The sequence below is a fragment of the Drosophila simulans genome, chromosome 2L (assembly GCF_016746395.2).
Source record: "Drosophila simulans strain w501 chromosome 2L, Prin_Dsim_3.1, whole genome shotgun sequence".
NCBI lineage: Eukaryota > Metazoa > Arthropoda > Insecta > Diptera > Drosophilidae > Drosophila > Drosophila simulans.
In genome coordinates this window covers 622,365-650,134 of record NC_052520.2, presented here as the reverse complement: position 1 = coordinate 650,134, position 27,770 = coordinate 622,365, and the positions used below count along the sequence as shown (strand labels likewise).

The 27,770-nt window shown below is 47.5% G+C and overlaps 6 protein-coding genes across 6 annotated transcripts; 3 read left to right on the top strand and 3 right to left on the bottom strand.

The window, feature by feature from the left end:
• Window positions 1-1,009: 1,009 nt before the first annotated feature.
• On the top strand, window positions 1,010-12,500 carry LOC6730480 (homeobox protein goosecoid). Its single transcript, XM_002077625.4, has 3 exons — window positions 1,010-2,186; window positions 3,151-3,512; window positions 11,607-12,500. The coding sequence occupies exons 1-3, from the start codon at window positions 1,556-1,558 to the stop codon at window positions 11,871-11,873; spliced, it is 1,260 nt and encodes a 419-aa protein (XP_002077661.2). The 5' UTR covers window positions 1,010-1,555; the 3' UTR covers window positions 11,874-12,500.
• Window positions 12,501-16,427: 3,927 nt separating this feature from the next.
• Window positions 16,428-18,559, bottom strand: LOC6730479 (homeobox protein orthopedia). The gene is made up of 3 exons (XM_002077624.4): window positions 17,891-18,559; window positions 17,508-17,773; window positions 16,428-17,445 (listed from the first exon to the last, which is right to left on the bottom strand). Exons 1-3 carry the CDS (start codon window positions 17,929-17,931, stop codon window positions 16,685-16,687), a joined length of 1,068 nt encoding a protein of 355 aa, XP_002077660.1. The 5' UTR covers window positions 17,932-18,559; the 3' UTR covers window positions 16,428-16,684.
• A 169-nt stretch (window positions 18,560-18,728) lies between these two features.
• LOC6730478 lies at window positions 18,729-20,403 on the top strand. Its single transcript, XM_002077623.4, has 3 exons — window positions 18,729-19,405; window positions 19,515-19,838; window positions 19,897-20,403. Exons 1-3 carry the CDS (start codon window positions 19,319-19,321, stop codon window positions 20,140-20,142), a joined length of 657 nt encoding a protein of 218 aa, XP_002077659.1. The 5' UTR covers window positions 18,729-19,318; the 3' UTR covers window positions 20,143-20,403.
• Window positions 20,181-21,528, bottom strand: LOC6730477. The gene is made up of 3 exons (XM_002077622.4): window positions 21,309-21,528; window positions 20,917-21,227; window positions 20,181-20,863 (listed from the first exon to the last, which is right to left on the bottom strand). Exons 1-3 carry the CDS (start codon window positions 21,364-21,366, stop codon window positions 20,771-20,773), a joined length of 462 nt encoding a protein of 153 aa, XP_002077658.1. The 5' UTR covers window positions 21,367-21,528; the 3' UTR covers window positions 20,181-20,770.
• A 198-nt stretch (window positions 21,529-21,726) lies between these two features.
• LOC6740745 (inositol polyphosphate multikinase) lies at window positions 21,727-22,980 on the top strand. Its single transcript, XM_002077501.4, has one exon. The coding sequence runs from the start codon at window positions 21,873-21,875 to the stop codon at window positions 22,806-22,808; it is 936 nt and encodes a 311-aa protein (XP_002077537.2). The 5' UTR covers window positions 21,727-21,872; the 3' UTR covers window positions 22,809-22,980.
• A 308-nt stretch (window positions 22,981-23,288) lies between these two features.
• On the bottom strand, window positions 23,289-27,743 carry LOC27208557 (splicing factor 3B subunit 1). The gene is made up of 3 exons (XM_016184135.3): window positions 27,586-27,743; window positions 26,721-27,412; window positions 23,289-26,663 (listed from the first exon to the last, which is right to left on the bottom strand). Exons 1-3 carry the CDS (start codon window positions 27,710-27,712, stop codon window positions 23,361-23,363), a joined length of 4,122 nt encoding a protein of 1,373 aa, XP_016022938.2. The 5' UTR covers window positions 27,713-27,743; the 3' UTR covers window positions 23,289-23,360.
• Window positions 27,744-27,770: the final 27 nt, after the last annotated feature.

The following is a 27,770-nucleotide window of genomic DNA, read 5'->3' as shown; positions in this document are numbered from 1 at the left end:
TGCACTTGGGCATGTTTGATGTGGAAACTTTAGATTAAAATATTTTCCTATGCACACACACGAGGTGAAACAATAGCGACGAGGGTCACCAAAGTGCCGTAGATTATTGAATGAGCGCTCCCAGTCTCCCTCCAGTGCAAGCTTCATCTTTATGTATAGTAGCGTGCTTCTTTCTACATAATACATTCACCCCTTAACCCTTTTCAAGCCCCCAACGTCTGCAAGAATGGAGATGATAAAGATAAAGCTGGCAAAGGGAGAAAGAGCAAGAGCAGCGCTTCTCCGTGGGCGGATTGAGCGCATAATGATGTTTATGTGTTGCCAGAAACATAAAAGCATTAATTTAGTCATTATCTTCTTAAGATACGGCGCCGGCAGAGGCAGTGGAGTATCAGAATCCCCTGAACGCGAGAAGAGAGCGTCAGGCTTTTTGCCACCCATAATTTCCATCAACATTTTTATGCTACCCCTGCCACTCACTCTGAGTGAAAGCGAGAGAGCTTCTGTTGCCATCTCCTGCGCACCCGCACCCGCTTCCCTTCTCTATCGCTCCCTCGACAGCTATCTCTTTCTGTGGGGGCCGCGGGGTCTGTCAGTGATGACTTTATCTGTATAAATAACTGTCAGTGGCCAAAGAAAGTAAGTAGAGAGCGCAAAAATACAAAAAATATATGAGAGCATTGGTGTGAATTGGGGGGAATAGGAGGGGTCTGGTGAATGGGACATTATCTCTGTAGCGCCATCTTTATCCTGGACCTCCTGCCAGCCTTCAACCTGGAACACTGCAAGATGGGGGCCCGACACCATCAACCACCACCAGCAAGAGCGAGAGAAAGAGATATAGAGGGACGGCAAGAAAGGGAGGGCGGATAGAGAGAGAGACGTTCGAAGGCAGAGAGCATTGCCAAGCAATATGGTAGCGTTGAGGGCGTGGCTTCACCCCGATTTCATTGGCCAACGTCGAAAAATGTCCGCTAAACGAGAGAGCAGATGTGAGTTTGTATCTGGCATCTGAGAGTCTGTATCTATATCTGTCGAGGAACTGGCCTAACGACTACTCAATCGACAACTTGTCGGGCGGAACGCTCTCACAACACTTTCGCAGCTCGAGCGGACAAGAAGGGTTCCCGGTGGCTGAAAACCTGTGGAAATAATTAAATATAAAATCACGACGCGATTGCAGTGCGTGTTTCTAGTGCGGTTTAGTGAACTTGGCATCGTTCAAATCACACCAATCCAGTGAAAAAAAAACGTAGACTTCATATTCCCAACATTGCCATCATTAGTGGATTATAAGAAATTTAAAGGCGCTTAGTGCTTCAAAAAAGTCGCTTCTTTAAAAAAAATCAGTGGGGAAGACATTTTCCTACTCGAAAGCTTCAAGGACTTCTTCAAAATTCTCTCCTCACTGTGGACCCCTGGAGGAGGCGGTGGAGGCACTACCACCACTCCCAGCACCACGCCCGACATTCCGCCCTCGAAGGCCAAGTTCAAGATCACCGTCGTGAGCACGCCCAGCCCCTCCCCGCCGCCTACGCCCCCTCCGGCTGGATCTATGCTGGCACAAATGGTCGAAACAAATTCCCCGCCGGCGGGTTACACCCTCAAAAGGTCGCCCAGCGATCTCGGCGAGCAGCAGCAGCCTCCAAGGCAGATCTCGCGATCTCCTGGCAACACGGCCGCCTATCACCTGACCACTGCCATGCTCCTGAACTCGCAGCAATGCGGCTACTTGGGCCAGCGATTGCAGTCGGTCCTCCAGCAGCAGCACGCCCAACACCAGCAGTCCCAAAGTCAAACTCCGTCCTCCGATGATGGCAGCCAGTCGGGTGTCACCATTCTGGAAGAGGAAAGAAGAGGAGGAGCCGCCGCCGCGTCTCTCTTCACCATTGACAGCATTTTGGGCTCTCGTCAACAGGGTGGAGGGACCGCTCCAAGCCAAGGCAGCCACATCAGCAGCAATAGCAACCAAAATGGACTCACCTCGAATGGCATCAGTTTGGGTCTGAAGAGAAGTGGCGCCGAGTCTCCCGCCTCGCCAAACTCAAACTCTAGTTCTAGCGCAGCCGCCAGTCCCATCCGACCGCAGAGGGTTCCTGCCATGCTGCAGCATCCTGGCCTGCATCTGGGTCACTTGGCGGCTGCAGCGGCGAGCGGTTTTGCCGCCTCTCCCTCGGATTTTCTGGGTAAGTCTAGCAATCCCCCTATTCTTAGCAAAAACCCCTTCTGCTGAATTTCATTATGAAGACAACTTAGGAAGAAACATGTTCAAAGGATGCTTCTTCAGAACTCTTTAAAGTTGATATGGAACTTTTAACATTTTTAAATACCTCATTTCATGTATCTAAACTCTAAAATCACCTTAAGGCAGATCACTCATGCAGTCAGGAATCACCCATTCAGCCACTCACCCACTTCTATCCTGACATCCTCATCCTCACCCACTCAACCGAACCACTCCCATTCCCAGGCGAGTCCTGAATGGCATTATTCATAATTAGGCAATGATCCGTGAAAGATGATTCCGCATTTCCTCTCCATTTTCCTTCGATTTTGCGGTGAGAGGATTTGCATTGGGCTCTAAGTCTTAGCTTGGGCCGGAAAACCAGGGAAATCCGGGATGCTGGGGTGGCTTTAAGATGGGCTCGGGTCTTGTGTTGATTCGAGCGTGGATCTCAGGCGCAGATTTATGCAGAATACCGCTTAAATTCATTCAAAGGCTCCCCCGCAGGACATGAATATTAAAAACCTGGGCGCAACTTTTTTCCCCAGCTTGCTGCAACCGGAAACGGAAGCCACACATACGCCTACAGCTGGGGTCAAAGATATAGATCCGTTTTTGTAATATGTTATTCATATATCATTGTAATATTCTTCGTAAAGATATTCACATGTTTTCCAAGTACTAAGTTTGCTGAAAAGGGTAAATAGTTTTACATGTTACTTGAACGCTACTTATTTTCGTCTACTGTAAGCCAAAATGGCGGCAGTTTTATTTTGCGCGTTTCGTTATGCGCATTTTTAAGGATTTACCCAGGAATATTCCACTTACACCCTTTCCCGTGGCCCTCTTTCCTCCAGTTATATGATGATGATATGACTGTTATTCCAACCAGGGAATAATGAATTTTCCTTTTGTTTTCCCTGCAGTGGCGTACCCCAACTTCTATCCAAACTACATGCACGCTGCTGCGGTGGCGCATGTGGCCGCTGCTCAGATGCAGGCGCATGTGAGTGGAGCAGCCGCTGGATTGTCGGGTCACGGGCACCATCCGCACCACCCCCATGGGCACCCGCACCACCCACATCTGGGCGCCCACCACCACGGACAGCACCACCTCAGCCATCTGGGTCATGGACCTCCGCCGAAGAGGAAGCGTCGCCATCGCACCATCTTCACGGAGGAGCAGTTGGAGCAACTGGAGGCCACCTTCGACAAAACCCACTACCCAGATGTGGTGCTCAGGGAGCAACTTGCACTCAAGGTGGATCTCAAAGAGGAACGAGTTGAGGTGAGTTTAAAGCTTCTAATTTTGAATGCGGAAGAAGGTGTAAAAAAGGGGGCAAAACTATTTTTAATGTTGAACATTATGGACCTTAAAAGTAATTTTCTTTAGGCCCGCTTTGCTACCATTGTCAACATTCAATGCTTAACTTTAGCTTTTGATCACTGTGTTCTTCCTAGCTGCCGCCCACACTCTCTGTTTAACATTCTTTTCTACTATTTGGCTCTAATTTCACGCTCGTTTTAATTCCCCGCGTGAAACCAATTGAGTGCTACACCCCCGCTCCTCACACTCCTCTCCACACCACTCCACTTAACCAGAATCAGATTCCGAATCCGAATCTCTGGCATCTCTATTCTCTCCAGCGAGATTCTCCCTCTGAGAACTTCTACTTGTTTATTTAGTTGTCAGCGGCGTACATTTTGAGGGGCTTCTTCGCCAGCGAAAGCAAAACAATGCCAATCCCAATGATTCACTTAATTTGGGTAATGGGACTCGGGATACAACCGCATGTTTAAACGGATGGTGATGGTTATTTGCTCGTCGGTGGTTGCCCCTGCTGAATCGTATCATTGGTAATGTAAATATGCAGGGATTCCGCCTTCTGCGCCCTTGTAAATCCCACCCCGGGGGATGAACCATCCCTTTAACATCGGCAATTGTGATTCAAAGTCCATTAGTGTCGAGGAAACCCAACAACAAACAAACAAATTGAGAGGTCACCAAGGAAGAAAGTGACGACAAAAGTTGACAATTTAATTTGTTCACATTTTGGTGCATTGATGGGTGGCTATTTCGCGTCTTTGATGAGGATTACCCACGCTTTCCGGGCTACGGGCAGGGGATTCCGGGCCCCCCTTAAATTTCGTTTCCCTGGCAATATGTTTGTCAACCGGTCAAATGTTTAATCTAACCCATCCAACCCCATCTCACCCTCACCTTTCGCAGCGCAGGAAGGCGGACAAGTGCGACATTTGTTGACACTCGAAGGGTTTTGGCTTATGTTTAGCCTTGAGCTTAAGACAACTTACACATTAACATTACTAACCATTTAGGATAATGAGAGGCGTGGCGTTACTCAACCCGCCGGCGATTTGACGCCCGCTTTTTGATTAGGCGACAAATTTAACCCGCGGCGAGCATTGGAATCCAAAGCGGATTAGAATGCAGGTTGTAAGTTGTAAGTTGCGAGGTTGTCAGGCGGGAGGAGTTCTACAATAGGATAAGCAAATGAAAAGCCGAGGTGGGGAAGATTTCCCAGCTCTTCAACTAATTGGAATTCGGTGGACCCGAATCTGCTGGCTCACGGGGGCGACTAATTAACATACAACACACAAAAAGAGACTTCAAACTTGTCTCTGACAAGCAAAGTGGATGAGGAAAGAGACGGCAGCAATCGCAATCCCAAACCCAATCCCCAAGCAAATCTTGTGCTCAGTCATCGCTCGTCATTGACTTAAGCAGCATAATCAACTTCAGGTCTGGCTTCCAACTCGGAACCCCGGCTTTTGTGACTGCTACTGTTTAGCATATTTGCATGCCAAGAGTTGCCACTCGAGGCCTCCGAGCCCCCCGATTTCGGGACAGTCTCTCTAAGACCCCAGCCGCTCCATAAGTGGCAATAATTATTGAAAATCTTGCCTAAGACAAACAGCAGCAATAACAAAAGAGAAAACAAATGAAAAAAGCGAACAAATTCGAAGCCTACACATCCGATGCTCTAGCGGAAAAGAGTCCGTTCCGTCGAAGATCAATTGGGTAGCAAAGGCGACCCATACACTCCAACAGCCAAAAATGACAACTAAGTTACGTTTATTAGTTAGGCTTTCATATAGTCATATAGCTATGTGCATACCAAAAGTACCAGAACTCATTCTCCAAAGATCCGGACCGAAGTCTCGTAACTATTCAGTTCCCATCCAGGGCTCGTTCGGCATTTAAATGATCTGCTTATTTTGACTTCATAATTTACAATTATTATTTTTATTTAGCCACTCGAGGCGAGGGTCGGCCAGCTTGGGATCGGGCCGGATTGGATCGGATTGGTTTGTATGGGATTGGAACGCCAAACAGTAGCTCTACCTGTAGAGCAAACAAACCCGTTCGCTTTGTCCGCCTGCCTCTCTTTTTTCGCCTTGGCTTCCGTGGTGCGTGCAAGTCAAATACGCCTAATCCCGCAGCTCAAGTGATCGAGGTGATTTCGTTCTCCGATCAGCCAGATATGGAGGGATATTTGTAGCTGGGGATGTAGAGGAGGAATGGCTGGGCTGGAGGGCATTTCAAATATTTGTCTTCGGTCGTCGCCAAGAAATTAGTAATCATCAGCTTGGCATAATTTGTGCTCCTCTCTCCTTTCGATCGCTCAACTCCACAAATATTGATGTTACCCCTTCTCGGACTTATAGAGAGAGTGGAGAACCGAGAAGAATGTGCCCACTCATCACTCCCATCACTCCATTGTGAACTGATCTCTGTTGTGTCTGCTGTCTGCTGTTTTCTCTCACTGTCGTTTTGTTTTGGCCAGGAATTGAAAATTGAAAAGGGCTTGTCACCCTACTGCCTCCTTTCTTTCGAGGATCATCCGGAATCTCAAGCGTTGCCGCTTTGAAGTTGCACAATTGAGAGGCCTCAGCTTGAAAAGGGATCGGGTTTTTTCTACTTCGGGCCCACCTGCGTTGGCAATTAACTAAAATATGGCTTCTGTATTATAACTATTATCGTTATTGTTGTCTCTCCTTAGACACAATAAACACGTCCCTCCCCTTCGCCCTTGCTTGTTTAGCCACGAAATTGAATTAAAAACGGCAATGAGCTGGAATCAGCAGATTTCCGTTAATTTAACCCGAGGTCACAAACCACCCAGCACCCACCACCCACCATCACCACCCACTGGGTGAGCCACTCAACAACCTTTCCGCCCACAAATCTCACACCCCACACTTGCCGTAAATGCTGTTGTTATAATTTTTCATAATTTTCCATTATTCAAACACTTGAGTCTCGGGATGCGAATTTTCAGTTATCCCCCGAGAATTCTCGGGCAGCAAAGTGCGTTTATATCCTCGAGCCATGGAAAATGGAAAGATTGGAGGGGCGGGCTTTTTCCGAGGGGAGCGGACGCTTTTCCCATGTTTGCTTTACAGTTTTGGCTGTCGAAGCGTGTAACCGTAGACAAATATTATCGCTGGGGGAGGAAATTGCCCCCGAAGCTGCATAAATTTACACAAAAAACGCAGTGGGTGGTGAAAGGTGGCGCGACAGGTGCACTTCTCACTAAGCTCTTAAAAGGTCGTCCGCGTCGGCGATAAGCAATACAAAAAAATTAATTTCATAAATAGGTTACATTGAAAAGTCGTTTTGAGGGTAAAAATACATTAATTTTAAAATGTTGATGTCTTATTCAGCGAAATTTTATAAAGTGCTCGCTTTTCTGATAATCCCAATCATAAAAACGGTAAAAAGAAGTTTCACTCACCCATTTTATTTTTGTGGTTCTGCTTTTGTTTTCTTCTTCGCATTTTCTCTCAGTAATATTACGGTTAACCGCACTTTGCAGGGAATATTTTATAAACTTACCTTTTTGAAATCACTTTTCAATCACTCACAACAATCACTTAAAAAAAAATTACAAAAAAAAACACATTTCCAATAAGAAGGGTAAGAAATAGAATGGCCATTTATATTTATGTATTTATGTATGTTTGTATGTACGAACTGCCATGCAAGTTGGCGCGTCACTCACACATACATACATACAAATAGGCGGGTTGTTTTTTTCCCTTTTAATCAGTAATATTATCTCAGTAATATTACGGTTAACCGCACTTTGCAGGGAATATTTTATAAACTTACCTTCTTAAAATCACTTTTCAATCACTCACAACAATCACTTAAAAAAAATTACAAAAAAAAACACATTTCCAATAAGAAGTGTAAGAAAAAGAATGGCCATATATATTTATCTACATATTTATGTATGTTTGTATGTACGAAATGCCATGCAAGTTGGCGCGTCACTCACACACACATACATACAAATAGGCGGGTTGTTTTTTCCATTTTAATCATATATTTTACGCATTCAGCCGCCTATTTCTTGACCTTACACCTCAGTAAGCACTTTTATCATAACTTTAAACAAATTTGTCTTGTTTTAATAGGAAAAAACACCTTTCACATTAGTACAACTTTCACAGGGACTCTTTCCAATTGCCGGCGAGGACAGTTGTTCGATTCGGCACCTGATCATATTTCTCTTTTACCGCATACAAGTTGAGTGGACAACACAAACCAGAACTCCCGACGTGGTTTTAAATAATTTTAGACTATTTCTTCAATTTTAAGCCGCAAAAGTTTGCATATTAATTTGTTTCACCCTTCCTTTCACTTTGACTTTTCTTCTTCTTATAGCCAGCCCCGAGCACTTGTCGTACTTTCCAGCACTATTTTCTGTATTTTTGATTTGGTACTAACGCGATCTTCCTTAACCCTAATTGGACTTTTACAGTTTGAACAGTTTTTAGTTGATATTCGGTTTGTTTCCGTTTAGCTCTTTAATACGGACGCATGCAGTTCTTTAACCCGACAATACACTGAACAAAATAGGGAGTGGGCATGTGCGTAACGAGCAATTTTCATGGGTGCGCGATTTTAATCCAACAACACGACGAAACAGCGTCAACAATTTACCAAAAAAGGTTGGTTCTATGGTAATTGGGGTGCAGGTAGCGCCACCCATTTCGGTGACGAAGTTTCCAACCGACTTGTGCTGCCAATTTTCACTAATTAGAGTGACTGGCGAAAGGCAGCCGCCATTTTGTGCTTTCCACCCCCCACCGCCCTCTCCGCACGCATTCCCCATCTTAACCCCTGACTGCCGATTTTTATTAGCCTTTCCTGGAGCCAGGCAAAATGTGATGATTGCTGTTCTTATTTTTTGGCAGCCTGGCGCTCTCAATGTTTTTCGGCTTTTGCCGGGACACATTTTCCGGGCCTGGAAAAACACGGCAAAATTAGGAGGCAAGCTCGAACGGCAGGTGCAGCGATTATCGAAGCGCAAAGTTATCATAGCAGTGCAACTATGGACTGCATTTTCGGAAACATTTCATGGTAATCCAGCCACGCAGTCAGCAGACTGGCCAAAAACCCAAAAATAACACACGCATCATGGTGGTCAGTCTGCCAACGGCCCCGCCCCTTGCATTTCCCAATTTCCCAGGGGGAAAAGCGAGGGGCGGGCGATGGGCGATGGGCGGTGGGCGGCGGGTGTGTCGAGAGGGGTGAGAGGGGTCTGGAGCGTAAAGCGCTTTTGTAGTTAATTAAAAATCAACTGCCGTGGGTATGTTTGTTCAATGGATTTCATGCACGTTTCGAATGTGTGCCGCTCGTCGGCCTTTCTGCCCCCGGACTTTCCACCGCCCCTCGACTTTCCTGCGGTATCAGCGATTTATGCGCTTTTGGATGAAAAATCTGTGGCAATATTTGCAGTGGCCAGTGGTTCCGGAGATCTATCGACTCCAAGGCGCGAGCCAATGCATGTCAAGTTGTGCACTTTTGGGCCCCAAAAAAATGCATCGCCTGCTCCTACACTGAAAGAACAGGTGCCTCAGCATGTGCAACTTATAGTCCTAAAATTCCATTTCGCTCTCGATGTGTCTAAACATCAACATTTACCTTTTCCAAGTTATGGAATATCTGGGATATCCTATCTTTATAATCTTTATACTCCGCTTGCATGCAATCATTCCCGTGGCTATTTTCGCCATTTTGTCGGCATGTTCTTGAAACAATATGGGAAATCCCCGTCTCCCCGGACCTCCACTTTTTGCGCCTTTGTTTATTTAATTTCTCCAAATTTTCACTGCGATTTTTGCGAGCGTGCCAGCCAGCGAGACGCGGCAAAAAACGCGCCCGCGGTTATGGCCAAATTGTTGTGCGTTAGTCAGATTTTAAACGCGTGGAATGGCGGAGGAGGAGGAGGAGGGAGTTCGGTTTGGCCGGAACGGAACTCTGTTGGCCGTACAAATTACGGGATTAGCAGAGCGAGCGCGTTTTTTCCGGCGCACACACACGGCTACCCGAAGCCCGGATTTGGTAGTTCCGACGGATTAGGGTTCAATGCGAATACGGTTCGCTGGCCAACATTTAATTAAAATATGAAAATTTAATGAGCGGAAACGACGAAAAAACGCAATCAGGCGGTAAAAATCGACACACATTTTTTTCGCCCGCGGCCGTGTGCGGAGTTTTTTGTTTTAGAATTTGTGGATTAAAACTGTTGCATAGGTAATTATCGTGTTAGTTTGTGTGTTGACATAATTAAGCTGAGTAATTCACATATTCATGGCCGCGATTTTGAAAAACGCAACGCGTTTGTGTGTTGTTCTGTTGTTTTAATGACTTAAGCTCATAAAATTATGAAAATTATGAAAATAAATATGCAAAATATTAGGCTGGCGCGGGAGTTGTCTAAAATCTAATTATCCCGAAAACGGAAAATAAATGTAAATGGCAATTTAAACTGACATTTGGCGAGCACTTCAATCGCGTTGCCAACTGCCAGAGTTCAAAGGTTTCCAAGGCGAAACAAAAAGTAGAACTCCAAATGTTCGGGACACAGCTGCAAAAATGAACTCGAATTCAATGCAAACTCAAAAAACTTAAATGAGCTCTCGGATATGAATTCCCAGGAGGCGGAAATCCCCTCGCCTTATAAGTTTAGCGCATTTCCCTGTCATTTCCTCATTTTCCTCTGCCACTTCCGTTTCCGCTTCCCCTGTTGTTTCAACAAATTCAGTCGATTTGCTGCATAAACATTTCCGGACTCCCAGAGAAAACTCAACTTTTTCCCCAAATGATAACATTGTGCAAAATCAACTTTCCACCGCTGCCTAATTGTTCTAATTAAACTTTTTCCTCCCAGCCAGTTGGCAGTGAGTTCTCGCCCCGAGTTTCCCCAGTATTTATTCAGCAAATAATCAAAAAACAGACGGACAAATAAACACATAGGGGTTGCAAATTCACCATTGCACTCGGATTGGGCAAATAGAGAATCGCTGGGAGAACGCAGAGAAAGAGAGAAAGACTCCGCCCTCCGAGCAGGGGGAATGGGTTTTGGGGTAGCTTTGGGGGCTAATGACAAGGCAGATGGGTTCACTGTCCACGAGGGTGATTACATAAGGGATTCCCACTCCTCCTCCTCCTCCTCTACACCTCGTCGCCAGAATGAAAGCTTCCCCTTGCGAGGCAGAGATATCCTCCTGATGATGTTTAACCCCTAAGTCACTTCACAGCCGCCTTTTGTTTTAATTAACTAAGTAGCAGGGGTCGAGGCCAGGCTGTCAAGGGGTTAAGCAAGGGGTTAAAAGCGGGATGAGCAGGGGGAAAGGGCGTGGCCAAAGCCTAATTAAAAGTAAAAATGCACAGTGAATCCAGCTCGGAAAATGGAAATGAAAATGGTCACGTTACCTGACTTAGCTTTTCTTGCTTCTAAATACGGATTTTTCAAGATAGGGTCAGCTTATGTAATAGTTTAATAGTTAATATATCTGATATTAGGTAGTAATTTTCGCACCAATGGTTTTCCCAACCTATAGTACGTCCCTCTGCTCCTTCTCTCTCCCTTTTTTCAAAACCCACCCCTGTCCGGAATCTCAATTAATTACAATTACAATAAGTCATCTCATTAAGCCCGGAAAAGTGAGGAAAGGGAGTGGGAGGCTGGCTGTTCGTGGTAACAGGCCAAAAGATAAACGCCAAATTGAGAAATAGAACTCTTAGAAGTGCAAAAAACCAGAGACGGACAAGCGAAAATGCTTAAATTATTTATGAGCGGAAATCGCAGGCAGAGCAGCGAGCTCCCGCGAGCAAAACGGATGAAAGTGTTTTTGAAGCCCCGCGCTCCAAGTAACCAAGGTAGCACCCCATCCACCCACCCACAGAACCTTGAGTGAAACGAAGGGAAACTGTGTATTCGTTATAAGGAAATTAGCAGGAAGTTAGGTGATATCAATCGGTGGGAAGTGCCAAATTCTTAGATTAGAAAAATGTTTCAATTCCTCAAATAAAAGATACTTATGGTGCGCTTCTCCTTTGTTCCAGGTGTGGTTCAAGAACCGACGGGCCAAGTGGCGCAAGCAAAAGCGCGAGGAGCAGGAGCGGCTGCGGAAGCTGCAGGAGGAGCAATGCGGCAGCACCACCAACGGCACCACCAACAGCAGCAGCGGCACCACCAGCTCCACCGGCAACGGATCCCTAACCGTGAAGTGCCCCGGATCCGATCACTACTCCGCGCAGCTAGTGCACATCAAGAGCGATCCCAATGGGTACAGCGATGCCGACGAGTCCTCCGACCTGGAAGTGGCCTAAGCGGGGCGTGGCACTGGGTGTACATATGGAACGAGAGCCATGGAAGTGGTGGTTAGGAAGTGATTTAAGTGTATGTTGTGTAAATTAAAGGGAAACCTACCTACACCTAAACTAGTTTACTGAGCTGCACCCTTATTTATTTATTAAATTTGTACACGACTGACTACTTAAACTGGATTTAATAGTTCAAAGAGCCTGGCGATATTGGCCCCAGCTCATATACTTTGTTTTGTAAATAGACAGAAACCCATTTTCGAGCACTTTTTGTTACTAGGTTGTAAGTCGATAGGAAGGAGGGAGCCCTAGAAAATATCTTAATTATATTTAGTAAAATTGTACAGTCACCTAAATGTGCGTGAATGCGTGTATGTGCGCGAATGTATTGTACCAAACTAGGGCGTGAATGCATTTGTGGTCTTTGTTTCGTGTCCTGTGTCCAAGTCCAAAGTTTATTGCATCTATATACAGTCAAGTCTTCATAAAGCGTATTGATAGATAAGCCAGCATACCATACTACACGAAAGCTAAGTGTCATTCCTCCAACGATTAATTCTAATGTTAAACTTAAACTAACTTATTGAGAACCGAAAATAAACCGAAAACTCGCCAAAAGTCAAACAAAAGTGCCGGAAAGTCGTTTAACTCTGGTCGGGAAACTTCGATGATAAGTGGGAAGACCCGGCGAGAAGCTTTCACACCTGCCACTCCACAAATGGGCGATGGGAGGTGGGGATGGGGATCCCAGGCTTACTGCAAACGGGCCAGGAATATGGCAAGTGGGTGGCGGCGGTCAGCCTGTTAGCAGCTTCGATGGTCACTTTGATGGCTTCGCCTCCAATCAACTCGCACACGGACCACACAAAGGATCTGGAGTGGCGGAGCACGGGGCCGGGCAATCCATGTGCATCCGCATCTTCTCCGCTCGTCGGCAGATGTATCTGCATGTCCTCTGCCGGCATCTGTTGGCCATTTTCATTCTTGCATTGCGAATCGGTCGGGGGTCGTGCCACAACAAGATGGAAAAGCCACTCAAATCATCCCCTGCACAGAGCGAATCACTTTAAGGTGCGCTGGAGAAACAAGATATATTTGCCTGGATACAGATACAGATACAGATACCGTAGTGGGGATTGGTTCCTTACTGAAAGATATCGTACGGAAATTAATTTCCGGGATGTACCAATTTTCACAGATATTATTATATTAGTTTTTTTCCAGTTTCTGGAGGAACTGCCTCGGAATTCTTCTCGGTTTGACTTACTTCACCTCCTCCAGCTCTTGAGTCGCCCCAAATTTGACTGACAAGTTGTCTCGTTTGGGCCGTATTGTGTCCTTTTCAGCTTGTTATTCCTCCCTCCTTTTTTTTTTGTTTTTCTCTTTGCCAAAGTTCCATCTTGTTATTTTCCTTTGGCGCAGCCGGAGCTGCAAGTTCAGGTCCATTCAGGTGAGAGACTCCGACGACTCGAATCGATGGCCAAATTTAAATTCAAATTTATTCTATCTTGACCCGACTTGGCTCCTTCTCCGCTGGTTGGACCTCCGCTCCTCGGTCGCCATTTTGCGCCCAGTCATTCCTGGCTTCTATTTGCGTAGGCCTATGTATGTGATACGATCTCGAGTTACCCGCAATCCCGAATCCCGAACTCGAATCCGGGATCCTGGCTTCTGGCTTCTGGTTTTTGGCTTCTGGTTTTTGGCTTCTGGTTTTGCGTCGGGTTTTGTTTGCTGCCCGTTAATAGTTCGTGTAAAAATCTACAAATATTTGCACTCTATTAATTTTTCTGATTCTTTTTCCGAACCGTTCTCGAATTTCCTTTGTTTTTCCAGTGCACGCTTCGCATAATTTTTTCCGTTCCTGTTCTGTATCAACACGAAATTTAATATACACGCAGACCCATTTTCTCCACCCCCACGCCCTTCCCCTCATGCAATTTCCATGTACAGCAAATGGTTTTCCTGATTTCAAATAATTGTGCACTTTTTCAGAATAAGCACGCGTTAAATGTGTTAATTTTTTTACATATTTATTCATATTATGATATAATTATTAAATGCATATGGGTAAATACGTATCTATACTCATATTTCTGCGTGTATTTTTGCGAAGGAGGATGTTAATATATGTATATATATATAGAATTTTTTACATAATTTTTTCGACTACTTTTCTGAACCGCGCTTTGTGCATGTTCATGCATGTACATACATGCAGCATATGAAATATTTACCCATTAAATTTGCCTTTAATTAAATGTGCCCTCCCCGACTTTTTTCATATTTATGGGAGCTCCCCCACATTTCGTTTGTTAAAATAAAAATATTGTTAATTGCAATTTATTCACATGAACACCTCTCTGCAATCCAAATGAAAAAGGGCGGCGAGCGGACAAAGTCATTGCAGTCGCATTCGATTTTAATATTTCATTATTTAATGTGGCCCTGGGAGCCGAAGGGGAAGCGGGGGGTTGGGGATGGGGGGCTGGAAATCGAGTGCATATGCATAATGAATAACTCATTTGGAGCCGACTGCGATTCATGAGTGTGGCGGGTCCGATTCCAACGTCTAATTGGGAACGGATTGGGCTGTTCGAGGAATTACCATGGAACATTGGAGCACCGCTGCAGGGAAGGATTAAGGTCGTTGCCTTGACAGGTTGCAGTGATCCGGCACTGGGATTGGCCAGTAATATTCATTTAAGATATTTGCAACCAAAAGACACTCATTATAAATTGGCTTTCCTCGATTCACGAATTTTGGTTGCGAGGAAAGCCATTGGGGAAATGTTATACACTCTGATTGGGTTATTTGGTTGCAGGACATCAAAAGCATTTCGTTTGATTTTTCTAACCCTCCCCCAACCGGCCAGTTCCAGTGGCTGACCCACGTCATGGCTGCTGGCATGAATCCTGCCGTAGATTAGCAGGCGAAGCAGGTGAGTTTAATCCATAAAATGTGCGATTATTGCGTTTATGCGGCCCGGGGCGCATTCGATATAAAATATAAACAAACGTTAGAGAAATTACAGCACAAAAGCCGAGCAAGGAGCAGCTCTCAGCTGGGCTCTCTCGCAGGATGTCCTCATGTGTACCACACACATGGCTGGTATCCTTGGTTCACTCCGCTCCACTCTGCCCCTTTGCTCCTCCAAGGACCGACGCTTATTTGACTATCGATTAAAGTTTGTGGTCCTTGTGCACACAGCCCCGAGAGGCGAGTGCTCGAAATAATACCGGAGAAAAGATTTTCGATTAATTTTAAATGCGCCAGCAGGAGCAGCAATAAGATGGCAGACCAGGCCAGTTGGAAACCCAGGCAGCCGAGAAGTCCAATGTATAGAGAGTTGTGGAAATACTTAGAAGTTGTTACCAGTATCAGATCTTTTAGCAGCCCTCCTCCTCTCCAATCTCTTTCGGAAAAAGCCAACCGAATTTCAGTGCGCATTGTTGCGCGGCCTCATAACAGAAGATTATCCAATAGCAACCGGTCGCATCCTCATCCTCATCCGCATCCAAGGGCCAGCCGCCATGTCACCCTCGATAATGAACTTTTTTGGCCAGCCGAGCGTGCCGTTGGGTTTTTGAGTCTGCGGCCTGTCCGCCCGCTGCCGCATCCACATCCACATCCACATCCCCATCCACAGCCACCTCAGCCTCAATTAGCTTATTGTCCCTGTCATTGTCAGCTGCAAAATGGCATCCGAGCATGGGCGGTGGGGAGGATGGGGTGGCCACTGGATGTCTCTGGGTGGCCCTTGGCCTCGCAAAATCCACAAGGAGCTTGCCAAGGTGTTAAGCCAGCTGAGCCGGGTGCCCCCAGCACCGAATCCTTACCTCTGTCGGGCCTTTCGCCGCTCCATTCCCCTCAAGCCTCTGGCTTAAGTCCATCCAGCTTGTCCGGTCCAACCGGAAGAGTCTTAATCAAGCGAGATGCCCTCATGTGATCTGAATCTTTCCGTGTAATTAGAATATCTAGTACTTCAGAACTAACTGAACAATTCATTAAAAAACAATGTCGAATTAGTTACCTTTGCTCTATTTCACCATTGTTATGACCTCCGCTGTGAGCTTTCCACTTAATGGAGCGTAGGACTCCTACGTTGAGGAAGCTTAGGATCAGCAGCCGCAGCCTCGTTAATATGAGTAAATGGAAATTACAGACAGCCAGTGGGCTGGTCAGGAGCCATGGAGAAGTGTGGAGCGTGAAGTGGGAAGCGGTCTTTGGTAATTGTTAAAAAGCAAAGCAAATGTTATTGCCGAACAAACAGCTCTGGAAGCCGAAATCCATTCAAATCGCACAACTAGCTTGCCTCTAATCCGAGCCACAAATAAGGCGTGTGCAGAGGGTAGGGGGCGTGGCAGGGGCGTAGGGGGGTTCCTTTGTTAGGCACACACATGCGGAATCCATAGAAGCTATGGCTGAGCCTGGCCAGAAAAGGTACCCGTTCTCCGTTTCGTTTCGTTTCTATTCGATTCGAATGTTTCGAAATTCACAAATGTACACCACGAAAAATAATCTTGTTCAACAATTTTTTAACTCTATTCAAAGCAGAAAAGTTGTCTTCAAAAGTTATAAACCTACAGATTCTCTTTATGTAAACCACTTTGCTGTTAATCAAGACACATTTCCAGGACTAAAGTACAACTTTAGATAAACTAGTATTTAGAACTGTAGTCAAGTGTGGCGACCTTAGAAATTAACATTTACTAGAAAACAAGAATATAACTAGAGCAGGTTTCGCTTTTCAGTTTCCCGCGATCCACACATTTTTGCAGTTAAGTTAAACTAAGCTGAGAATTCGCCTAAGTTGGATTCACATGACATCGCCAGTGATGACACCACCGCCCACTGGGCCGCCATCATGCTGGTGATGATGCAGCTGCTCCACGAGATCAGCGATTCCTTCCACGCCTATGCTCAAAGAGGGCAGCGACTTGTCCAGCACCAAAAGAGAGGGAGGCGTCTTGGGCTCGCCCTCTTCCATGCCAAAAGAGGACATGCCAATCCCGTCCAGGCATAGTTCATTGGAGGAGCCGACCAGCTGGGAGTGACCGCCGTAGGCCTGCATCTGGGACTGCTCCATGCTAAGAATGCAATCCGCCTTGAAGCTATCGATCGTGAACTGGTCCACGTCCACGCTGAGAAACTTCATCTCGTCGTAGGCGGAGGAGCCATCGGTCATGTCCAAGCTCAATGAGGCGGCGAACTCAAGCCCCGGATGAAGCTGGGGATTGTGCTGCTCCTGCTGGTGCTGCTGCTGCTGGTGATGACTCGAACTCCCGGCGTGAATCGGATCGGATGGATGCTGTTGAGGCGGGTGCTGCTGGAGCTGATTGTCGGAGTCCATCTGCGGTTGTGTCTGCGCTTGCGTTTGCGGAGGATATGTGGACCACTCCATGGAGAGGCCACTGCCACCCCGCTCCAGTCCCAGGTGGTCAATGTTGAGGTTGAGAAATATATTCGGCGACAGCCTGGAGGGCGACATGGCCCCCGTGCCGTAGGAGGCCTTTAGTTCGTTATCAAGGGAGTTCGAGGATTGCGGTGGGGTGTCCGGCAATAGAGTTCCACCGCCACCTGAAATCGATTTGGGTCATTACTAGCGATTGGCTGATAGGTACAGAGATATCCCTTCTTACCCAGCGCACTATCCAGTTGGCCTAGCACGGCGCTGTCGTCGTAGGCCACGTCGAGATCCAGCGCTCCCTCCTTATAATCACCGCCAAGCCCACCGATCTTCTCCTGCTTGCGCCACTTGGCCCGCCGGTTCTGGAACCACACCTGCACCCTCGCCTCCGTCAAATCGATCCTTACGGCCAGCTCCTCTCGGAAGAACACGTCCGGATAGTGAGTCCGCTGGAACGCCCTTTCCAGCTCCTGCAGTTGCAGTGTGTTAAATGTGGTTCTGCGGAACATTAGGGAAACTAGTGTTAGAGCACCTATAGCTTTTGTAGATACTTATGAAACTAGTCCAGTTTTTGGATTTATACCGCGATATACATTTGGCATGTATCTGCTATACCTGTATCTCCGCTGCTTGCGCTTCATTGTGCCTTTGTCCATGCGAATCCTGAGCTTCCTGTGGGTGGGCGTTGATTTGCGGAGTGGGTGTCGAGTAGTGCCCACTGAGGTGTGGATCCCACTCAATCTCTATATCTCCCTCGACGAGGATGGGGCTCTTCAAGCGCGTCGTGACATAGTCGCCGTGTGTTTTTCTATTTTTTAACGATTTTCGTCGACACTTCGAGGGCTTCGCGTCGCTGCTTCTTCTCGCTTTTCCGCTTCGACAAATTCCACGGCGGAAAAACTGTACAACAACAACAGCGAAAGCACGGATGAAGTCTTTGGAGACAGGCAGCAGGAGCTCAGCATAAGTCGGCCACCAGGGGAATCTGCATCTCCTTCGCTCCTGATTCTGATTCTGATTCTGATTCCGATTCCAAGTCCCGACTTGCCTTGCTCGAACTTATGTAGCTGCTGATGGCTGAGCGATGTCAGATTGTCCAGCTGTGCATGTCCAACCTTGTGGCACGGGCACTGTTCTTGCCTCGACGACGCGAATTCGACTGAGGAGGATTTTGGATTTCCACGGGGAACAGTGACAGTGCGTGCTGTCCGTCGACAGAAGCCGTAGAAGTCGTCCACAGTCCACTGGCACTCGCACACTCGCGGGCTCCCTACGAGCAGGGGTCTATACTATGTCTAAGAGGTCTGACCCGGTCTAGCCTCTTGGACAGTCGTTCTAGCCGGGCTTGTTATGCCAGTGGCGCTGCTCCTCACCCAACCTGGCCCAAGTGGGAGACATAGTGAGCTCATAAATTATGGTTACTCATGATGCCTTCGGAGGATGTGCATAGTTGGAAAATGTTTGAGAATTCCATATACGACTACAACTTTTTTTACCATTCATCTACTTATACATATTATAAAAACAATATACATTAAACAAGACCATGAAACGGAAATGTATAAATATGTGGTGGAAATCCGGAAAGTAAAATACAATCGGAGTTGCATTTCCCACAGACCCTCACTCAAAAGTATACTATGGAAAAAGTTTCGGAGCCGTTTCGGAAACCAAAAATCCAGAAACCCACCCTGGTCAACGTCATCGATGGGAGGAGATCGGATTGCCCTTTGCCTCTGCACACATGTCTGGGTCAGTAGGCTTCTTTTGGCTACTCCCACCACCCGAAGTTCTCCACCTCTGCCGGCACTTGAGGCCTTAAAGCCATTTCCCCATTGAAGCATTGAAAGCAGCAGAGGAGTATAAATAGCCAAGGGACTCAACCCCATCAGCCGGGCCACTTGAGCTTGGCGTGGCTTGCCATTGTTGTGGTGTCAACTGTGGAGTCCATTGTTCCATCCTGTCCAGGTGACGAACCGTAATGGATGCTGCTGCTCTCATCTCTGGCACAAAAGGTAATCCGAGAGCCGGCTTTTGTCCTAAATGGATATAAAAGTGTGGCGACTCCTTGGCCAGAGCTGCAGAAGGAGTACAGCGCTGGTCAGGCACAGATCGAGCAGGATGCCGTGGGTAAGTTTCATCTGGATGAGAGCCGAAAGATATAGAAACGAAATTACAAAGGAGGACGCACAAGGATATACTCCGAACTGAATTCATTTTAAAACCCTTTCGTTCCAAGTTGCCCATTTCCATTATGGCACTGGCGCTGCTTAGCCTGACAAATAAAGGAATCGCCAGTCAGTACGCCAGCGATGGAGGTTTAGACGAGGTGGTGGGTCTAAGGAGCCTGGAACAGCGCGCGGAGGAGCAGCAGCCCGATCGCAGTACATCGAAAATGCTTAGTGCCCTGTTCGGATTCAGTTCTAGCACTCCACATCCCACGGAGATGGCGATGGTCATGCCTCATCAGCTGCCGCCCATGTACTATAACGATTTCTATGAGGATCTGCTGACCACCAAACGCAATGATGTCCATTCCGCAGGCTGCGACTGCAAAGTTACGGTTTGTTGGAATACCATTCAGCCGCATCAGGTGTTTAAAATTATTTTGTTATTTCCAGAACGAGCTCGTGGATCTGGGTGGTCTGCACTTCCCTCGCTTTCTGATGAATGCCGTTTGCGAATCGGGCGCTGGTCGGGATCTGGCCAAGTGCTCGCATGGGTCCAATTGCAGGCCACTGGAATATAAGGTTAAGGTCCTGGCACAGACCTCTCAGTCAGATCACTCATATTCGTGGATGAACAAGGATCAGCCTTGGCAGTTCAAGACCGTCACCGTAACTGCCGGCTGCTTCTGCACAAAGTGATTGAATGGATGTGAGCAACTATCGTATGTGGATGTGAATTACTTGTATATTAAAGCGCCAAAAAGACGACAAAGTTGCTTTATTGTGGGGGAGATTCGATATTAAACAGATTATTATTTGTAAGGCATTCATTCGATTCTTATATGTAGAAGACATAACTTAATGTACATGTTTGAGCATTCGCTTACATAACTTGTCTAGGAAATTTCGTGCCCGCAAGTCGTGTTCATCAGTAAAATTCGAAATGAAGCAATAATCAAACAAGCTCTTGTTGTCATTGATGCACGAGTATAAAAACTGTCTCACAAACATGAAAGATATAAATAACTTGAATGCAGGTAAAGAATTATGACACGTTAAAGTGAATAAAAGTTTTAAAATGTACAAGAAAAACAATTGCTCGTCATGTTACAAATAAAATGTATCTTGTTGACAGTATGTAAAGTATTAGAAAGGAAAGTTCGCTTCACAAGGCATCAGGATAGTAATTGGCATTACTTCCCAACTGAGTCAAGGCACTTGGACGGTGTACTTTTAAATGGAGTGTGGAATCTACCTAGCGTATGGACGGCTTCGTTTAAATAATACAACACGCGAAATGTGCTTGGTATAGCAAAGGCTCTTGAGGCTAAGAGCGTGGAATAAGCCAAGATCCAAGTCCTAAAAGTGCGGTGAGCAGGGTTAAACAGACTCCATAGCCTTGTCTTGAAGGAGCGCCACTCTGTAACAATTCGGATTAGTTGGTAGTCCCAGTATGATGTATTATCTACCCACAATCACAAAGTAGTTGCACCGATCTCCCTTGCAGCACTCGTTGCACGCCCAATCTTCGTACCAGATGTGGGTGCAGTACAGTTGCATATAGCGCTTCCTCTTGGACTGGCACTGCTCCTTGGTCATGCACCTCTTGGACACGTAGTACTGCTTCAGGGCACCCTCCGAGAAGTACGGCTGGGATCCCCAGCGGATCTCCGTACCGCAGACGTTTTCAAAGGGCTCGCAGGTCTTGATGGTGTTCAGGCACTTCTCCGTGTTGCCCGTCTGGTTGGAGCACACATAGCACTCCAGACCGGCCACGAAGTTGACTAAAAATAAGTTATTTATTTCAGAGGTTCTAAATATTTTATAGGTGTGGCCCAAAGTCGGGCTTCAAAATTGAAACTCACCTTGCGAACACAAGTAAACAGCGGCGACTAGCACCACAGCTATCTCCCACGATTTCATCGTAACTCTAGAGTAATTAACGCAATCGGAGCCGATAAGCTCAAGGTAAATAAACAAGTCAAATTAACAAACAAAACCACTCCCAAAAAAACATTAGCAACAAATTAGAAGAACGCGCGTTTTGCAACACCAACTTCACGGCGCTTTGCAGCACTGAACATGGTCAAGTGCTGCCACCTGTGGCGCTTGCCTATTAACAACTTTTAACTGAATAAATAATTGAGAGACACGTTGTTTGAAAGATTTATAAACCAAAAAAAAAATTAAAAATAATTTTTTTAAGGTACCTAGATAATAATTCTTTGGAGCAGGAAAATGATTGCATCTTGCTAACATGTTCCCGCCAAAAAGGCCAGACCTGGCGGGTAGCCAGCCGGTTAGCCATCACTGGTTCAGAGCGGTAAGTGCGCGCTACATTTTCTGTGCGAGATTTGCAAAGGCATTCCGATCGCCGCCTTCAGAGGTGCTGCTTCTGGACCAGACTACTGGACTATTACCGCGGCGTCATGGCCAAGAGTGATCAGGAGCTGCCCGAGGGATTTCGCCAGCTAAAGACACAGGTTGCGGGGCACACATTCGAGGAAAGCAACGCGGAGGCAGTGGGTCTTCTGCAGGACTCGAAGGCGGGATGCGTACTGAAGCCCCTGGGGAAGCCGGAGTGCGGCGAACGGGAGCTGCGATTCTATGAGTCACTCGCAGAGGCAGGTGCTTCAGGTGATAATGACCTCCTGGCGCTGCTCCGCGGTCACGTCCCCCGGTTTTACGGCCCCCTAAAACTGGTTGTGAATCGGCGCGAGCGCACGTTCCTGCGCCTGGAAGACCTCACGCGATCGTACGCAAAGCCGTGCGTCATGGACGTGAAGATGGGTAAACGAACCTGGGATCCAGAGTCCTCGCCCAACAAACGAAAGCTGGAGGAGGCGAAGTACGTTATGTGCAAGCAAAAGCTGGGCCTTTGCTTGCCGGGATTCCAAGTTTACCTTCCCAAGGAGGAGCACACTCAGGAGACCACAATCCTGCGCCACGGGAAAGACTACGGAAAGAGCTTGAATGTGGAGGGATTCAAGCAGACTATGGCTCTGTATTTCAATGCCAGCACAAGTGATTCCAAGAGCAGGAGAGCGGGCTGTGAGTTGCTTTTAAAGGAAGTACTCCGCCAGCTGCAGGAAATCCTAGCGTGGTTTCAACGGCAGCGCCTGCTGCATTTCTATGCCAGTTCTTTGCTCATCTGCTACGACTATTCAAGACTGGCCGATCCCCCAAAAAGCCAGTCCTTGATAAACGGCTACCACCAAAATGAAGATGACCCCGCCAGTTGGGTGCGGGTCAAAATGATCGACTTTGCTCATGTTTACCCGGCAGAACATGGCTTGCCGGACGAGAACTACATGTTCGGTCTGCAGAGCCTGATAGAAGTCGTCCAATCAATACTCCACCGATGATGATCAAAGCGGACCAAGACCACTGAAAGATGCAGTAGAAGTTCCAATCTCATTGCAATGAGACACTTTTGTATTATCGTCTAAGCCAAAAGATTAGTCCACAGTAGATGCCCATCTGTTTAAGGAACGCGGAGCTACTCTAAACGTAGAATAAAACCAGATTTTTTAGAAATTGTGTATGTACTTCGAATTTGTGAATGGGAATGAGAGGTGCGAGATTGGACTATGATGACTCATTGCGAGGCAATTATTTCCCATGAAGTGACTCCACGGATATGCATTGGCAATGATTCGTCTTTGTATTATCTGTAATATTACTTCAGACGGACAGTAAATATACACACTAACAATAAATCTATCTTATCTGTTTAAAGATAATAGAAGTCGACATGCGAATACGATTAGAGATTATTCATGTAATAATTCAAGATCCAATGATATTCTGTATTTTGCGGCAGGAAAAGATCAAGTAAGAACAAATGGTTTGAATAGTTTGGATTTAATTATTGGTATCTTAGAGAATCCTACCACTAGCAGATAAGCTATTACAATTTATAGCATGTAGTCCAGTTCGTACCGCTCGTACTGGTTCTTGGGATCATTAGTAATCCGCGGATAGCCGGCGATCAGAGCGTCCTGACCTCCAATGTACAGCGAATTGTAGATCTTCCAGTAAACGTCTCTCACTTTGCGAGCGGGGTGGAAGAGTCCCTGTAGCGTGTATTGCAGGATCTTAATGGGTCCCAGGGACACCCTTAACCCGTCCACGGAATCCATGAAGGCTTGCACAAGATGGGGGGACGTCTCAAAAATGTTGGGCCACACGTAGTTGAGAAGATGCGTCAAAGCATCCTCGCAGCCGAAACCATACACTCCCAGTGACATGTGCTTGATGGCAGAGCAGGCGGTTTGCCGGTGGACAAGATCTCGGTCCATGAGGGCATCTTCCAGAAGTGGACAGACGGCGTATATGTAATCCTTGCCCATTTCTCCGATGTATTCAAACAGGAAAGAGAGGGACTTCAATACACCATTCTGGACGTTGAGCTCGGGCACTCGGTACTCGTTCATCAGAGCAGGGAGCACGGTAAAAGGTCGACAAGACTCGGCCACGATGGCAATGGCCACTGTGGTGCACACGCGGTTCTGACGCTCCTGTACCTTGAGATTATTCAGTAGAGTAGCGAGCACGTCGTGGGGACCAATGGCTTTGGCAATGTAGCCAAAGGTGTTCACAGTAGCTCTCCTAATGGCCTTCTTGTGGGCCTTGAGCAACTCCAGAAGCTCAAAACAAATTCGCATCCACTCGCGAGCGGACACATACTCAGGTCCTCGATCTGCGATTCGTCCCACCAGGTCAATACAGTTCTCTTGCACCTTCTCGTGACGATTCTTTAGGATGGGTGTAAGACGAGGCAGTAAATCCTTGATAGGAGGTGTCATCTTGGTCATTCCAATCACGTTTACGATGGCCTTCAGGGCCCCCAGGATGCTACCCAGTACTTCGGGATACTCCTCACCCAAGTACTCGTAAAGCACAACGCCCAAGTGTCCCATTAGCTTCTCCTCCTGGCACGTTTTCATCACTACCGCTATCCTCGAGATCAGATCGGCCGCCTGCTGACGAACTTTCGCGGATTTGTTGTTCAACCGCCATAGAATCGTTCCACAAATCTGGGGCAAATAGGGCTTAACTCGCTTGCCCAGCTGATTCACGATGGTGCCGAAACCATTCAACATCACCACATCCTCGGTGGTCTGCTCCTGGAAGGCATAGAGAATGCCATCGATAAGCTGCTCCTCCAAGCGCGAATCGATGTCTGCTGCTCCTAGGTTGCCCATGATCTTCTCCACTGTTTCCATCACCATCTTCCTGTACTGCTCGTTCTCATCCTTCAGGTCATCCACCACACGATTGATGATCTCAGAGGCGCCCACCTTGTTGGCAATCTCCACGGTGGTGTCCACTAGCTGGCGGTAGTTACGTCTGTCCAGGGCCATGCGGTGATTCCAGAAGAACTTGAAAAAGTGCGGAAGAATCTCCTCTTTGATGTACTGCGGTTCCACACCATCGGTGGCGCAACATTGCTTCACCACCTTTAGTACAATCTTTTTCATTTCCTCATCTGGAGACTGGAACTCGCGGATAAGAATCAACATCACTTCACGCGTATAGTAATTAGCGTACTCGGCGTCCATCAGGGGAATCAAATAGCCAATAGCCTTGAGGAAGGCGGCCAGACCTTTGCCGCGATGGGTGCGAATACCCTTCCAAAGCGGCTTCAGCACGGAATCGAAGGATTCAATGCCGTACGGAGTGGCTGCCTCTGCCAAGGCAGCAATGGCCAAGGCTGTAATTGTGCGTACCTTCTGCTGCTCGTCCACAAGTCCGTGCTCGATAATCTCCACCAGAGCTTTAAGATGCGGCAATATAGCACATCCCATCAGGATGGCAATCTGCTGGACAATTTTGATGCCAGTGTGCCGCGCTTGCCAGGATTTCTTCGACTTGCATACGGCTTTTAGGAAGGGCAGTAAAGAGGGAATTCCCAAAGCTGAAGCGACCACGGCAAAGGCACGCGCTGTGGTGTTTCGCACATACTCATCGATGTTGTCAATGTCCGGTCTCATAGTGGAGATCATGGTGGCCAAACCTGCGGCCTTGGCCAGGTTGGAAATGATTTCTCTGCCTTCTATGCGAGCGTAGTGATCTTCATCAATCAGCAGCGGTTCAATGACCACCAAAATCTTGTGCACATAGGGTCGCACCAAATCGTCCAGTTTGTACAAAACACGGTCAATTACCTTCACTAATAAATGACGCTCTTGGTCCTCTAATGTGGGCGACATAAGCAACGGAAGAATCTGGTTGAACAAAGGTCCTGCTCCGAATTCCCTCGCTTTGTCCGTAATCTGCCTCAAGGCCGACTTCCTCATTGGTGGCGAGCCGTTCTTGATGGTCAACAGTAGCTTCATTATCTTGCGCTCCTTGAGTTCCTCAGGCGACAGAGAATCTTCGTTCACGTCCACAAGGAGCTTGTCAAAATATTGCGCATCCTCTGGTTTCATGAAGGGCAGATTTTGCCCCTTTGGTTGGTTATCCATGAATTTGGCATTCTTGTCCTCCACTTGGATGAAGAAACCGGCTGGGGTGCCAGCAATTGGCGTAGGCGTGGCCATCAGCTTTCTGCCGGGTGTGCGCAGTGGAACATATCCAGCTGGTGGCGGTAGAATTTTGTAACCAGGCGGAAAGATTTGGTCCAATTCTTCATCTGTGTATGGCCTGTTTCTCTCGTCGATTTCCTTTTCCCAGCGATAGGCTTGTAATTGCTCTGGTGTCATCGCAGCCAGAGCTCCCGCAGAGGGCGTGGCCATGGCCATTGCCTTGACTCCGATAGGAGTACTGCCTCCGGGCGTCAGCATGGGAGTAGCATGTCCCGGAGTCACATGTGGCGTCATACTGGGAGTCATATTTGGAGTCATGGCACTAGCATTTGTGGGCGTAATAGCCGGCGTAGCATTCGATGGAGTTTCATCCCAGCGAGAGCGACGTTTGGAGGCCCCGGGGGTGGACTCGATTGATATGCTCTCCGAGCCGCCTCCGCTGCCTGTGCGATCTGGCTTTGGAGTCTCGGCCCATCCGCTGTGTCCGGGAGTTTCACGCTCCGTTTTCGGGGTCTCGTCCCAGCGATTTCGGCGGGCCGATTTCTCGTGTCCAGGAGTCTCGTGTCCTGGGGTCACAGCGTGGGCCGGAGTGGCGTCCCAGATGCGGGTGCCCAGTCCCGGCGTCGCTCCTGGCGTCTCGCTGCCCTTGTGACCCGGAGTCTCATCCCAACGGTGGTCACCAGGAGTTTTCTGTGGGGTAAATTAATATTTTATGATATCATCCATTATACTTCCCACAATACTCACATCTTCCCAAGTTGGGGTAGCTGCGCTGCTTGGCGTGGCCATCTTTGCCGGGATGAAGCTATCGCTGACCGTCTGGTCCCATCTGCCTCGCTTTCTGCCGCCGTCCTTTGGTGCAGGCAGGTCCCCATTTGAAGCTGACGACGATGTAACGGTCTTAACCAGAGTTCCCTCCTTGGTTTTCTCCAGGATTCTTCGGCGGAGCTCAGATTCCTCGCCCTTTAGCATCTGCTCCCGCATGATGTCCGTGTAGGTGCGAGAACCCACATCTGGGGTTTTCCCGCCATCGGCAAAGGGATCCGCTCGATCTGGGGAGATGATGATGTGACGTCTCTTCTGCCTGTACTCATCCTCCCGATCGGCAATCGTTGGACGCCTGCGGTCTGCCATGGGATCCACATCCTCCTTGCCCTGGGTCACGTCCTTCAGCACGGAGGCCGGCGCCGTGTACGTGGTGCGTTTCTGGGGCACAGGGAAGCCGTCGTCCTCATCCTCATCGACTTCCTCGGCGTCGTTGGCCGCAATGGAGGTGTTATACCCCTCGTAGCGCCCCTTCCCCTTGGCGGCATCATCGTCGTACAAGTCGCTGTCGAAGAATCCTCCGCTGTCCAGCAATCCCACGCCGGCTGCTGCGGCAGTGGTCTTGGCCAGCTCCGTCTTCTTCTCCTGGATCACGCTGATCTGTGCCTCGATATCTGTGGGTAAAAATGGATAAAGATACTTCATTTTCATAGCAGACCAACACACTAGCTTAGAAAACCGGTCGATCCCCATTTGTGTGTGCGGTTCGTTTTGGTGCGCAGATAAAAGAATGTTCCCGTCTTTCCAATGGCGGTGGTTTGCCATCGGGAGTGTTTATATCACTTACCTTCATGTGTTCGCGGAATATTTTCCATTTTTATAAAAACTTTACCAAGAGAAGACGGCGTACATGTAAAACCAGTGTTGCCAGATGGTTGAAGCGCCTGGTCGCAGTGTGACCGAATACATATCATATCGAGCTACGAGTTCTCGGAAAACATTCGATTTCTTAGTTTTGGTCTTTTTATTAAG